This window comes from Bubalus bubalis, chromosome 23 (genome assembly GCF_019923935.1).
Source record: "Bubalus bubalis isolate 160015118507 breed Murrah chromosome 23, NDDB_SH_1, whole genome shotgun sequence".
Lineage (NCBI taxonomy): Eukaryota > Metazoa > Chordata > Mammalia > Artiodactyla > Bovidae > Bubalus > Bubalus bubalis.
Window position 1 is genome coordinate 34,202,693 of NC_059179.1, and position 14,293 is coordinate 34,216,985.

The 14,293-nt window shown below is 41.3% G+C and overlaps 1 protein-coding gene across 5 annotated transcripts in view; it reads left to right on the forward strand.

Moving 5' to 3' along the window:
- Nucleotides 1–579: 579 nt before the first annotated feature.
- Nucleotides 580–14,293, forward strand: part of PLEKHS1 (pleckstrin homology domain containing S1) — a 39,136-nt gene continuing 25,422 nt past the window's right edge. For 2 of the 5 annotated variants that reach the window (XM_006043980.4, XM_025273923.3), the window contains exons 1-7: nucleotides 602–686; nucleotides 3,013–3,059; nucleotides 9,345–9,433; nucleotides 9,545–9,651; nucleotides 9,980–10,114; nucleotides 12,057–12,132; nucleotides 13,203–13,316. In XM_006043980.4, coding sequence (XP_006044042.3) covers nucleotides 3,032–3,059; nucleotides 9,345–9,433; nucleotides 9,545–9,651; nucleotides 9,980–10,114; nucleotides 12,057–12,132; nucleotides 13,203–13,316 — 549 coding nt within the window. In that variant the 5' untranslated portion in view covers nucleotides 602–686; nucleotides 3,013–3,031. Of the gene's footprint in view, nucleotides 687–1,340; nucleotides 2,025–2,722; nucleotides 2,823–3,012; nucleotides 3,060–9,344; nucleotides 9,434–9,544; nucleotides 9,652–9,979; nucleotides 10,115–12,056; nucleotides 12,133–13,202; nucleotides 13,317–14,293 lie in introns of those variants that run through there. The other 3 variants (XM_025273922.3, XM_006043977.4, XM_006043979.4) reach the window with 3 other exon arrangements.

Consider the following 14,293-nt stretch of genomic DNA (forward strand, 5'->3'; position numbering starts at 1 on the left):
GTCATCCCACTCTCTGCTTCCCCCATGGTGGCCACAAGTCTGGTCTCTATTTCTGCATCTCCATTATTTTTAAGAGTTGTTGGTGGCTGTGCAGGATGTTCAAGACAGCTTGCCCAGCGCTACGCTGTTGATGACCACTCCATTATGGATATATAAGCAAATCTTCAGGAAGACCCTTGGCATGTACAAGTGTGTTGGAGAAGCCAGACTTTTGTTTCTTTATCTGGCAAAAAAGAACCCTTCCTAACTTCCCCAGGAGGCTTGGGGAAGGTTTGGATGGGTGGGTAGCAAAGGAATTGTTTCACTGGTGGTCGCCTCAGGAGGTCAAGACTGGGCTGGCACTGTTTTCAATAACAGCCATTGTGATCATGGTCCAAAGTCTGGCAGGAAATTTTTATATGTTTGCTTTCGTTTTGTTGTTAGATACCTGGAATGCCAAGGGCAGTTCTCTGCCAAACCACAAGAAGAATAAAAGCCCAGGACTTCCCTCAGGTCACCAGCTTCCTTCAGCTTGGGGCAAGAGTAAAATCTGCCCGAAGGTAGAAGTTTGGGAATTTCCCGTTGGCTCACATTTCAAACAAAGCTTGTACTTAATCCTCAGAGCTCAGAGTAAGCAGGGGTGAGTTCAAGAGACACAGGAACAGTGCAGTCTGCTGAGAAACACACTAGCGACCACCTGGCTTCTAGTAAGTACTGCTTGCTTGACATGATGAGTTTGGGTTCTCAAGGCTGCTCCAATCTGGGCTGTTGTGACTTTTTCTTTATAACCGTCTTGGGCTGTACCATCAGAGGGAAATAGGACCTCTTGGGATTACACTCATCAGATTTCATTATAATGAACAGGTTAGGCAACAAGACTGGGTCAAGTCTCCTAAATAAGATCAAAGAGCTAAATCTGAAAAGATTTTTTATTTGGGGGCAATGACAAGAAATAAAAGCCGAACTATGAACAGATTTAATTCTTTTTTTCTCAGATAAAAGGAAGAGAAAAGTGGTTCAGACACCAGCTCTCAAGTTATGATTCTGACTCTGCTTTTTCTTATTTATGTGATCAAAAGCAAATTACTTAATCTCTCTGGTAACAGTTTCCTAGTCTGTAAAATGGATATTGTATCACTGTAAGAATAATGAAAACTTTATAGTATTGTTGTATCTCATTATTATGTTATGTTGAATCTCATTAGATTTCATATATGTGATAGATAATATTAAAGTTTTGCTTATATTATATAAGCAGAGTTTATATAATAGATTTTGTTTTCATGTGCATGTAATAGTAGATTTCATATATATGTATACATATACTGGATTTCATAAAAATAATTTGAATTTGATATAATAGAAATTAAATTGCTTATATAATATGCAATATATGTTATATGAAATCCAGATATGTATACATATATATGAAATCCATTGATATACATAAACATATAAAATCTATTTTGCAGGTTTTGCTTACAAGTGCTTGGAATGTATTAAACACTTAGTACATGCCAGTCATTATGAAGCAATCATAGACTCTCTGACCTGGACATGACCTAACAAGCAGCACTTGTTAAGCACCTATAAATTACTGACCGCTCCTTGCCAGATTATCTCAAGTAATGCTGACAAATCCTATGAGGGTGGTGATATTATCACTTCCATTTTATAGATGAAGAAACAGAGGTGTAGAGAGGTTAACATGTACATATGTACACACATATAATATACATACATACATATAGTATACTACGTTTGTATGTATATATGGAGAGTATAGTATATAGTACATAGTATATAGGATTCCCCGGTTGTTCAGCTGGTAAAGAATCAGCTTGCCAATGGAGGATACGCAAGAGACGTGGGTCTGATCCCTGGGTCAGGAAGATCCACTGGAGGAGAAAATGGCACCCCACTCCAATATTCTTGCCTGGAAAATTCCATGGACAGAGGAGCCTGATTGGTTACAGTCCATGGGGTCGCAAAAGAGTCAGACATGACTGAGAACACACGCACGCAGCAAGCAGCACACAGAGATGGTAAGGGACAAAGTGCTTTTCAAATACTTTCATCCTTCACCCATGAGTTATTTAATGAATAATTGTGTGTGTGATATGAATATATATCTTTCCAGCATTTCTATGAGTCATTTATATCATTTATACCCTGGGAGGAATGAGAGTTTATGCTGGAGAAAGGGAGCACTCAGGAGAGGAGGAATGAGCTCATGCCAACCAGATCGTAAAGGACCCTTGGCCTCCTCCTATTTACTGGGATGACCCTGGCACTGCCCTGTTCAGTGCTTCCTCCTATTTGAGAGTCCTATGAATTCAAGGTGAAAATTTGATTCCTGATTTAAAGATCACACCTGCCCCTTGGGCTTTCATCCTGTGGGACCCCTCTACTTGCAGGGCCTCAAGTCAGTCACAGGATTGCCAGCAGATGTGTGCAGGAAAGGACTTGACGTCTAGAGTCAGTTTGATCATATCAGCCTGAGCTCCTAGGGTTGGGCAGCCGTGGGAACAGGCCTCTCGGGTGGCAGGGGCAGTTTAAGGAGAGGGGTGTGCCCTGGTCCTTGCTCTCAGGTTTCCCTCTAGAGAAAATGAGTTCCTGGCACAGAGAAGAGCTTATCTTGGGCTTCCTTTTGGCCAGGAATGCTTTATCTGCTGCATTTGGTCCATAGCATCCTGCCCTCTGCCCTATTCTTGTCTCCATTGTTTGGTGTTTCTGTCTCCAGGGGCTCTCTTGTCAGAGCCACTTAAGAGGCAGAAACGGAGAAAGTCCAGGGAAGATGCTCCTTCAGTCATCCAGCAACACTTCCACAGAACTGCTACTTGGTGAGCACAGGCTGCTGGGATGGTCCTCGTTACCATGACTGCTATCAGCCTCAAGGGCAGAATGGGAAGCAGGGCTGATGACCCATCTCACCAACATTCGAGAGCGCCATTCTGCCACTTGGTGACTGAGTGGCTATCAGTGAAGCATACTGTTGTTTGGGCACTAACACTTAGTCCTTCTATTTCGCAGGTAAGAACAGACAGCCATAATGGAGCGCAAACCCCAGAAGAGTTCAGGTACCCAAGGGGCATACTCTCAGAAGGGCATACTCCCATATTTTTTATTGGAAATAATGATCAATTCCCATAAAAGTAGCCAGGATACAGAAGATGGTTTTAGTAAGGATAATGGGTGGCATTCTAGGGTAATGATTGTTGATGTGGAGAATGTAGCAAAGACTGTTAGATTCGGTTAATTATTTTTTAGAGTTCACTTATCTAGAACTTTGGCATTTTCCAACTTTTATGGATCAAATATTTTATGGAGATGGTATTGATATTAACAGCACACTATAGCCCTGAGAAGACTGGAAAATATTTCCTTAATTTTACAGGAAACTCTCACTTGGACAGAAACTGCCTAAATTGTTACCAATAGATTAAGGGGCATCATTCAGATGTTCTTGCTTCATGCTCATATGCCTCACCATGTAAATGGCCAGAAGAGTCAGATTTAGGATGAAGTAACTTAAAAATCAAACTATCCAATTCAATTCAAAAATAAATATTAATGAATAATTATTCAAAGCATCTATTATTAGTAAGTTACAGTACTTCCTATTGCAGAAGGATGCACAGCCTAATTAGTAAGAGTCTTTGCTCTCAATGAGCTTGTAATTTCATTCGGAAGTTAAGATAAGCACATACAATCAGGATCAGGTTATGAAAGATAAGAGCAAAATGCTGTAAAGCTTGAAGAAAAAGAAAAAAGAAAAAAGCCACACTCATAGTTGTGGCAATCCAGAGAGGTTGTATGAAAAGGCATTTGAACTGGATCCGAAACGATCCAATCGAGTTTCAAAAGAGATTGGGAAAGAGAGCACATCTCAGCAGAAAGAGATGGTATGACCAAAAGCAATGAAGTAGGTTAGAGGCAGGTTGTGTTCAAGGAGAATATGGCTATAAAATAGGACGGGAGAGAATAGACTGGTGCCAGGACTTGACCTCGTAGGACCCTGGCAACCCTTGAAGAATTTCAAGCCCAGAAAAGGTATAATCAAATATGCTTTGGGGATTGCTCATATTTTGAGAAAAATAGCTTTATTGTAGTATACTTGACATACAATCAACTGCACGTATTTTAAATGGTTTGTGTGTATATGACTTGGAAATGATCACCACAGCAAGAGAGTAATCACCTGCATCACTCCCAGTAATCTCCTTGTGCTTCTTTATAATCCTTCCCTCCAGGAACCAATCCTACTCCCCGCAGTTCCGCTTTCTGTCGTTCTAAATTCATTTGTACTTACTCCAGTGTTCTTGCCTGGAGAATCCCAGGGACAGAGGAGCCTAGTGGGCTGCCGTCTATGGGGTCGCACAGAGTCGGACACGACTGAAGCGATTTAGCAGCAGCAAGTCGCTTCAGTCGTGTCCGCCCCATAGACGGCAGCCCACCAGGCTCCGCCGTCCCTGGGATTCTCCAGGCAAGAACACTGGAGTGGGTTGCCATTTCCTTCTCCAATGCATGAAAGTGAAAAGTGAAAGGGAAGTCACTTACTAGAGCTTTACACAAATGAAATTTTAATGAATTCTTTGGTTTCTTTCATTCAGCTTAATTCTTTTGAGATTCACCTTTATTGTTACATATATCAAGTTTTTTGTCTAGACAGTCAATTGAATTTTTATCTTTTAAATAGTAAGGAAAATATTCCACATATTTATCCTTGCCGTTACCACTTCAGCGTTCATCATTCACTTGTATAAATTCATATTTCCATCTGGCGTCATTTTTTCACCTGAAGGATTTCCTTTAACATATAAAGCAGTCCTCCTAATTCTTTCAACTTTTGTATGTCTGAATATGTCTTGAAACTGCCTTCATTTCTGAAAGATATGTTTGCTGCATATAAAATTCTAAAATGACCTATTTTTCTTTCAATAGTTAAAGCATCTTGTTCCACTGGTTTTGTTATTATTGTTGTTTGCTTGCATTGTTTCTGATGAGAAATCTAATGACATCTGTATTTTTTCTTCTCTATGCATGAATGTCTTTTCTCCTCCTCTGATGGGGTTTTTAAGATTTTTCTTTATCACTGATTTTGAGCAATTTGATATGATGTTCCTTATCAGTTTTCTTCGTATATTTTGTGTTTGGCGTTCCTGAGCTGCTTGGATTTCTGAGACAGTTTTCTTTAAATTTGTGAAATTTTCAGCATTATTTCTTCAAATATTTTTTTCTGTCTCTCTCCTCTACTTCAGGGACTCCAGTTACTTTAAATTGTTGTTGTTATTCAGTTGCTAAATTGAGTCTGATTCTTTTCAGCCTCATGGACTACAGCATACCAGGCTTCCCGGTCCTCCACACTCTCCTGAAGTTTGCTCAAATTATGTCCATTGGGTCAGGTCACTTGAAATTGTCCCACAATGCACTGGTGCTTTTTTAATGTTTGGGGTTTTGTGTTTTTTTTTGTTTTTTGTTTTTTTGCTTTTCACTCTGCGTTTGTTTTGGTAGTCCTGTTAATCCCATCCGGTATTGCTGTTTTTCTGAGACATTGTAGTTTTCATCTCTAGCTCATTTTGGATCTTTTCTATATCTTCTGTATATCTAATTTCTTGAATGTGCAAAATGCAATTAATAATGCTGGTTTTAATGAACTCCTCTATTAATTCTCATATCTGTGTCAGTTCTAGGCCTGGTTTGATGGCTTGATGATTATCCACATTATGGATAATGCTTTCCTTCCTCTTTGCATAGCTGGTAACTTTTGATTGGTTGCCAGATCTTGCAAATTTTACCTTTTTGGGTACTGGATATTTTTGTATTTCTATGGGAAAAAAAAAAAAGATCTTAATGACCCAGATAAATGTGATGATGTGATCACTCAGCTAGAGCCAAACATCCTGGAATGAGAAATCAAGTAGGCCTTAGGAACCATCACTGCAAACAAAGCTAGTGAAGGTGAAGGAATTCCAGCTGAGCTATTTAAATCCTAAAACATGATGCTGTTAAAGTGCTGCACTCAATGTGCCAGCAAATTTGGAAAACTCAGCAATGGTCACAGGACTGGAAAAGGTCAGTTTTCATTCCAATCCCAAAGAAAGGCAATGTCAAAGAATGCTCAAACTACAGCACAATTGCACTCATCTCACATGCTAGTAAAGTAATGCTCAAAATTCTCCAAGCCAGGTTTCAGCAGTACGTGAACCGTGAACTTCCAGTTGTTCAAGCTGGTTTTAGAAAAGGCAGAGGAACCAGAGACCAAATTGCCAACATCCGCTGGATCATGGAAAAAGCAAGAGAGTTCCAGAAAAACATCTATTTCTGCTTTATTGACTATGCCAAAGCCTTTGACTGTGTGGATCACAATAAACTGTGGAAAATTCTGAAAGAGATGGGAATACCAGACCACCTGACCTGCCTCTTGAGAAATCTGTATGCAGGTCAGGAAGCAACAGTTAGAACTGGACATGGAACAACAGACTGGTTCCAAATAGGAAAAGGAGGACATCAAGGCTGTGTATTGTCACCTTGCTTATTTAACTTCTATACAGAGTACATCATGAGAAGGGCTGGACTGGAAGAAACACAAGCTGGAATCAAGATTGCCGGGAGAAATGTCAATAACCTCAGATATGCAGATGACACCACCCTTATGGCAGAAAGTGAAGAGGAACTCAAAAGCCTCTTGATGACAGTGAAAGAGGGGAGTGAAAAATTTGGCTTAAAACTCAACATTCAAAAAACCAAGATCATGGCCTCTGGTCCCATTATTTCATGACAAGTAGATGGGGAAACAATAGAAACAGTGAGAGATTTTATTTTCTTGGACTTCGAAATCACTGCAGATGGAGACTGCAGCCATGAAATTAAAAGATGCTTGCTCCTTGGAAGAAAAGCTATGGCAAACCTAGACAATATATTAAAAAGCAGAGTCATGACTTTGCCAACAAAGGTCCATATTCTCAAAGCTGTGGTTTTTCTGGTAGACATGTATAGATGTGAGCGTTGGAGCATAAAAAAAGCTGAGCGCTGAAGACCTGATGCTTTTGAACTGTGGTGTTGGAGAAGACTCTTGAGAGTCCCTTGGACTGCAAGGAGATCAAACCAATCAATCCTAAAGGTAATAAGTCCTAAATATTCATTGCAAGGACCGATGCTGAAGCTGAAGCACCAATACTTTGGCCACCTGATGTGAAGAGCTGACTCATTATAAAAGACTTTGCTGCTGAAAAGATTGAAGGCAGGAGGAGAAGGGGACAACAGAGGATGAGATGGTTGAATGGCATCAATGGACATGAGTTTGAGCAAGCTCCAAGAGGTGGTGAAGGACAGAGAAGCTTGGCGTGCTGCAGTCCATGGGGTCACAAAATATTAGAGACAACTGAGCAACTGAACAAACAAAAAATAAACCTTGAGCATTTTTTCTGGGATGCAGTTAAGTTTCTTGCAAACTATTCAATCCTTTTAAGACTTGCTTTTCTGATTTGCTAGATCTGGAGCAGTCCTCACTACTGAGGAATGACTTTCTTGAGTACTCTTCCCAAAACTCCATAAATGATCAGTTTTGCTAGTTTAGCTGGAGGGAACAAGCACTTCCTCTGACCCACCAGAACACTGGGCACTATTTCCTCTAATTTTTTCTAATGGTTCTTTATCTAGCCTTGGGTAATTTTCCCACACACGTATACTGATAAATATTCTTGAATACTTGAAAGTGAAGTCGCTTAGTCATGTCCAACTCTTTGCGACCTCACGGACAGTAGCCTGTACCAGGCTCCTGTGTCCATGGGATTTTCTAGGCAAGAGTACTGGAGTGGGTTGCCATTTCCTTCTCCAGGGAATCTTCCCGACCCAGGGATCAAACCCAGGTCTCCTGTATTGTAGGCAGACGCTTTACCATCTGAGCCACCAGGCAAGTCCTATGAATACTTGAGGGGGACCTTATTAATGTCTCTGGGATTCTCTGTCATGCAGCTCTTTCCTCTGTCTTATGAGCTCTAGCTGCCTTGATCTCCCCAAACCCTCATCTTTCTTCCCCCAGTTCAGGGGTCCACCTGGTCCCACCTCAGTTCCCCTTTTCTGTGCTGTGGGCTGGAAACTCCATCAAGGAAATTGTGGGGCTCACCTAGTTTGTTTCCTGTCTCTTAAAGGTCCACTGACTTTTATTGCCTATGACCAGTGTCTTGAAAACCACTATTTTATATATTTTGTTTATTTTAAACAGGAGAGTAAATCCTATCACTACATCTTTTTCCAAAGTGTAAATTTGGTCAGATTTGGCATGGATTTGATCTCTGGGTTGGAAAGACCCCCTAAAGTAGGAAATGGCAACCCACTCCAGTATTCATGCATGGAAAATCCCATGGACAGAGGAGCCTGGTGGGTTACAGTCTATGGGGTCGCAAAGAATTGAACATGACAGAGGGCAAGCACAAACAAATTCTTTAGTAAAGGCTATTTTTTACCAAACCCATGGACGAAATAGAATTTTAGCCTGGATGTAAAAGCAAAGTCAAAGTCTTCTTTTCAAAATAAATTCTATTTTAGCAACATTAATTTTTTTCTAAATAATGAAAGTAGTTCATATTTCTTGCAGACATTCTCAAAAAACATAGGAAAAATCGAAACTGGCTCTACATTTCAATCCTTACAGAGAAGTAGTTAACAATTTGGAAACCTCTTATTTAACGACTTTGCCACCTTATTTTCAATAACAGGTCATTTTGCTTTTGTTTGGTAAGTCAAAGGGCAAGGCAGAATTATCTGGCTGAGGCTGGTGCTTCAACAGAAATGGAGACAAATCTTTGTTCACATCTAGAGAGCCAATCGGAGAAGGCAATGGCAACCCACTCCAGTACTCTTGCCTGGAAAATCCTATGGACGGAGGAGCCTGGTAGGCTGCAGTCCATGGGGTTGCTAAGAGTCGGACACGACTGAGCGACTTCACTTTCACTTTTCACTTTCCTGCATTGGAGAAGGAAATGGCCTGGAGAGTCCCAGGGACGGGGGAGCCTCGTGGGCTGCCGTCTATGGGGTCGCACAGAGTCGGACATGACTGAAGCGACTTAGCAGCAGGAGCAGCAAAGAGCCAATAGCCTCCTCCAGAGACGGGGAGCCAGACAGGTGTGAACTGAATTAAAGAGCTTCTAAATGTCATCTGAATGAAGGTCCTAACAGTGGATGAATAAGAATCGCACATGTGGTCCTGAGGTTTTTGTTCTCTTGGCCTATGACAGATGTTCTTTTCCATAACTGAATAATTTGAAGACCTTTCCAGACGTAAACAGTGTTTTTCAATTGAATCAGTTCTTCTCAGAAATTTTTAGAGAACAGACTGAGTCCTGTTCACTTTCTTTTACTAGGCAAACAATTTACATTCTATTATGAAAAAGAAGTCTGCAAACAAGATTACTTTATTAAATCACCACCTCCTCAGCTTTTCTTCTCTGCGGTAAGTATTCACAAAGATTTAACAGGCCTCCCACCAGCCTCATGAGCATTTTTTAAATCCTTTCTCTTCCTCTGAGATTTAACTGAGATGCAAAGTGTTTTCATTTTTCAGACCTCTTGGAAAAAGCGGTTTTTCATTCTGTCAAAGAGTGGGGAAAAGGACTTTAGTCTTTCGTATTACAAAGACCATCATCATCGAGGTTCTATTGAAATTGACCGGTGTGTATCCAATCAAGAAAATGTTGATAACAACAAACACTAACATGTTGCATGCAAATTAGAAAAAGAATTAGCAAACATTAATTTGTGGAACCAAGACTCTAACTGAAATATGAATTTTTCAGTTAAGTTTTAGGCTGAACAAAGTATTTTTAATCAGTGATAAACCGGATCTAAACTTATTTTCTAAAACTATTGGGCAATTTTCAAAGCATTGATCAAACAGATCTAAAGTTTTATTCAGTTGGGATCTAACAATTGAAAAATATTAGTCAGTTTTCTTCCTAATTTTGTATTTGCATCTGTTTTAATACTTTATATCTAATAGAAATTCCAGTGTAGAAGTTGGCATCAGGAGCCATGAAAAAATGCAGTCTGTACAGAAGATGTTTAAATGTCACCCTGATGAAGTGATGTCCATCAAGACCACTAACAGGGAATACTTCCTCATTGGCAGTGACAGGTAAGTAGTAAGATAACATGGAGTGTCTCCTGTATGTAGAATAAAAAATATATATATATTTTAAAACAATAAATATGCCTTGAATAGAAACCAACGGCCACAACCTTATAATCAGCTATGCATGCATGCATACTAAGTGATCTCAGTCGTGTCTGACACTGTGCGATGGTATGGACTGTAGCCTGCCAGGCTCCTCTGTCCATGGGATTCTCCAGGTAAGAATACTGGAGTGGGTTGCCATGTCCTCCTTCAGGGGATCTTCCCAACCCAGGAGGGATCTAATCCATGTCTCTTTCATCTCCTACATTGGCAGGGATGTTCTTTACCTCGAGTGCCACCTGGGAATACAAAATAAAATACAAAATAAAAAGTAAAAAAAAGAAAGAAACCTATGACCACAACCTTAAACACCATCATGGCGGTCTTTCTTTTTATTGTAGCTTGTTTAGGCTGTGCTGGGTCTACGTTGCTGCACGGGGTTTTCTCTAGTTTCGGTCTGCAGGCTTCTCATTGCAGCGGCTTCTCCTGTGGAGCACGGGCTCTAGGGTGCGTGGGCTTCAGGAGTTGCAGTTCCTGGGCTCTAGAGCACAGACTCATAGTTCTGGCACATAGGTTTAGTTGCTTCGTGGCATGTGGGATATTCCCAGACCAGGAATCAAACCTGTCTCCTGTATTGGGAGGCGGACTCTTTACCAGTCAAGCCCCTTGGCATTCTTCATTATGACTTTAGTCTTTATTATGCCCCTTGACACATCACAGTATTCATTTCCTAGGGCTGCCATAACAATGTGCCATAAACTGGGTGGCTTAAAACAACAGAAATTTGTTATCTTACTGTTCTAGAGGCTAGGAGCCTGAAATTGAGGTGTCACGGGCCACAACAGTTCTCGAGGTTCTAGAGAAGATCTGTTCCAGGCCTCATTCCTAACTTCTGGTAGTTTCTTGGTCTGCGGCAGCAAACCTCCAGCTTTTACATGGTGTTCTGCCTATATGCACATCTCTGGGTCCAAGTTTCTCCTTTTTATAAGAACACTAGTCATCTTGGATTAGGACGCCCTACTCCAGTCTGACCTCATCTTCACTAATTACATCTACAGCAACCCGACCTGATTTCCAAATAAGGTTACATTCTGAGGTACTGAGGATTGGGATTTCAGCACATGAATTTAGGGGGCACAATTCAGCCCATGATTATCACCATCACCTCAGAGGCACTTTACGTGCACGAACCCAGTATACAAACGTCTGTGCAAGCTACATGTATTAGGGAGGGGCTGTGCTCATCCCTGAAGGAGTCTTCAGTTTGTAAGAGGGGCTTCTGGTGCTGGCAAAGATGCCTAATGGATCCTTTGTAGATGATTATCTGCTTGACAGAGAGGCTAAAGTCGGGGGAGAAAGAAGTACAGAGGAGGCAGTGAACGCTCAAGCTAGAGTATGAAGAAACTTGAGCTGCTGTAGATCAACCCCAAGGCGAAAAGCTTTCTTTTCAACCGTCCTGAGAGTCAACAGAAAAGGAGGTGTGACTGATACACATTCGTTCAAACACGTCCTTCATAAACACACGCACTCCTTCACGGGAGGCACACCTGGAGAGCTCCAGAAAATGGCACTGACAGATTAAGGGGCCGCTTGAGAACACAAAAGAAATACATGTCAAAGCCCAAAGCTCCAAACCCTGTGATTATACTGTTACCTCCCACTTCCCATTTCTCTGAGCTTTCCTCACAGAGGTGTCATGAGGGTTAATTCTAGTGTGTGAGTGTGGAGGTGGTGAGGAGCCGGGGATGGGCATTGAAACTACTCGGGGGGGAAAAGTCCTTATCTGCCTGGTACCTACCCCCACTGCCTGTTCGGTGTTCATAAAAGACTCATTCTCTGGTTCAGAAGGGGTGCAGGCAGCACTGGTGCCACATGCCAGCTGAAAGTTTATTTCTTTCAACAGGGAGAAGATTAAAGACTGGGTCTCCTTCTTGTCTTCACTCTGCCGGGATATAAAAGCAGCGCACCAGAATACAGAGGTGACTCCATATAGCTCATAAAATCACAGAGCCCCTGAACACAGCCCTCTTTCCCAAGGGAACAATGCAAGCTTTTTTCCCCCGCTTGGCAACTGGCATTCACAAGGAATAAATAAGTGAGAGAATGTACATCCTTGTAATTTTCATGATTAACAATAGAAAAAAATTCTTTTGTGTTTTACAAGAACGCTAAAATACAGACACTTCAGATTTTCATTACTGGAGTAGGAGGGGTAAATTTTAACTGTGGCATTTTTTAAATAGTAGCTGAAACTACAGTATTTTCCATCATTGTTATTCAAAGTTTATAACAGCTACCTTTGGAATGACTAAGTTCAGGGTGGTTTCTATAGAAATGCATTTCACCTGTCTTGTATTTTCAGTAGAATGTTTCTCTGATGTAAATACTAGTAATTTTAAGTTGCTTACTTGCTTCATAAGAACCTTTGCTAAATTTACCTAAGTCCTTTCTTAAGATAGGCTTCCCTTGTGGCTCAGCTGGTAAAGAATACACCTGCAATGTGGGAGACCTGGGTTCAATCCCTGGGTGGGGAAGATCCCCTGGAGAAGGGAAAGGCTACCCACTCCAGTATTCTGGCCTGGACTATACAGTCCATGGGGTCTCAAAGAGTTGGACACGACTGAGCGACTTTCACTTCTCACTTCGCTTTTCTTAAGACAGACCTTTATTAATGAAACTGGCCTCTAGGTACCATTTTGACATGGTTTCTAGGTTGTCCTATGCTTACAACAAAAGCAGAGGCCAAGAAGAAAGGGAAAGCAAGGGTGTGTCTGTAAGTACTCAGATGATTAGAGAGAAGGGTACAGAGGGATACAGGGTTGAAAAGACAGGGAAACTCAGAGCATCTCTGAAGGCCAGGCTGGGAGTCCTCAAGGGTTTGGGAACAGGAGAGGGACAAGATCAGCTTTAATCTTAATGGGAGCAGGCTGACCAGCAGTATACATGCTAGCAGTCAAAGACTGGGAGCAAAGACCCCAAGACCAGGCTGTTGCTTCATTCTAGACTAGGGATCAATTGTGCCCTGATTCCAATATTCCTTTTTCATAAGCAGGAGAAACTCTCATCAGGTGATAAAAGGCCCTCTTCAGACCCTCTCCTTGGACCTTTGCGCATGCCAGAGGCTGTCAGCGCCACCATAGCAAGAAACAGTCTTCCAGACATGGTAATCAGACTTACCTCTCTGTTAGGACACCATGCCTGGAGCTAGCTGATTCAGAAGTCAATTGTATTTGACATCTTCCTCAAAGCCTAACCCATCATGAATGATTCTTAGTCCTAGGATCTATCCTATATTTAGTCTGTTCCACCTACCATGATAAGCCTCACTGCATGCCCTGCCTACCTCTAAATCTATTCTTTCATTTTGGATGCTCCTTGATACACATCCAGGTACGTATCCACATTGGGTGGAGATCCTTCAGCTAAACAAAAGCCTGGCTGGCAACCTCCTCTTTCCTTTCACCCACAGGGCCAAGATTACTTCTAAAAAAAAATTCCCCAAACACCACTTGACCATCTGTACTCCTGAGGCAAAATCAGATTCTTATTAATTTCGTGTATTCACCCAAATCAGTCTTACTTCTGTGTGTGAGTGTGTGACTTCAACTTCATTTCTAATGAAATCCACTTGAGGAAAAAATTATACTACATCTGCCCCTTGAAAGTGATTTGTAATTATGCCTCAGCTTTCTTAGATTTGCAGGCTTCCTAGTTTGGGATATTATTAACAAACAGACTGAGTGTTTTTTTCTTCTGCCATGGATGCTATTTTGTGCCTTAGAGACGTAACAATTGGCATTCTTTTTTTTTTCCCTTTTTTTCCCCTGGGTACCAGGCACATCTCAACAGGACCTAGCCTCCTGTTTTATCTAGTTGGAGGCTCTCCAACTATTTTAAAAGCTTTTTGTAGCATATCAAATGCACCAGGCCAAATACTTCACTTGGGATTTGTCGTAAGGGTGATAGGAATCAAGACTGAGAAGGATAACTCTTTTCTATAAATGCCTCTTGCCCTCCTGCTTTTCAACTTCCATACCCTTCTCTCTAAAGATAATGTTATTGGTCATTTTGTCTGTTCTTGCGGTGTGTTCCAATCAGTTCCCATTAAGGGTACCACCTACATTGTTGGGAGCTGTTGTG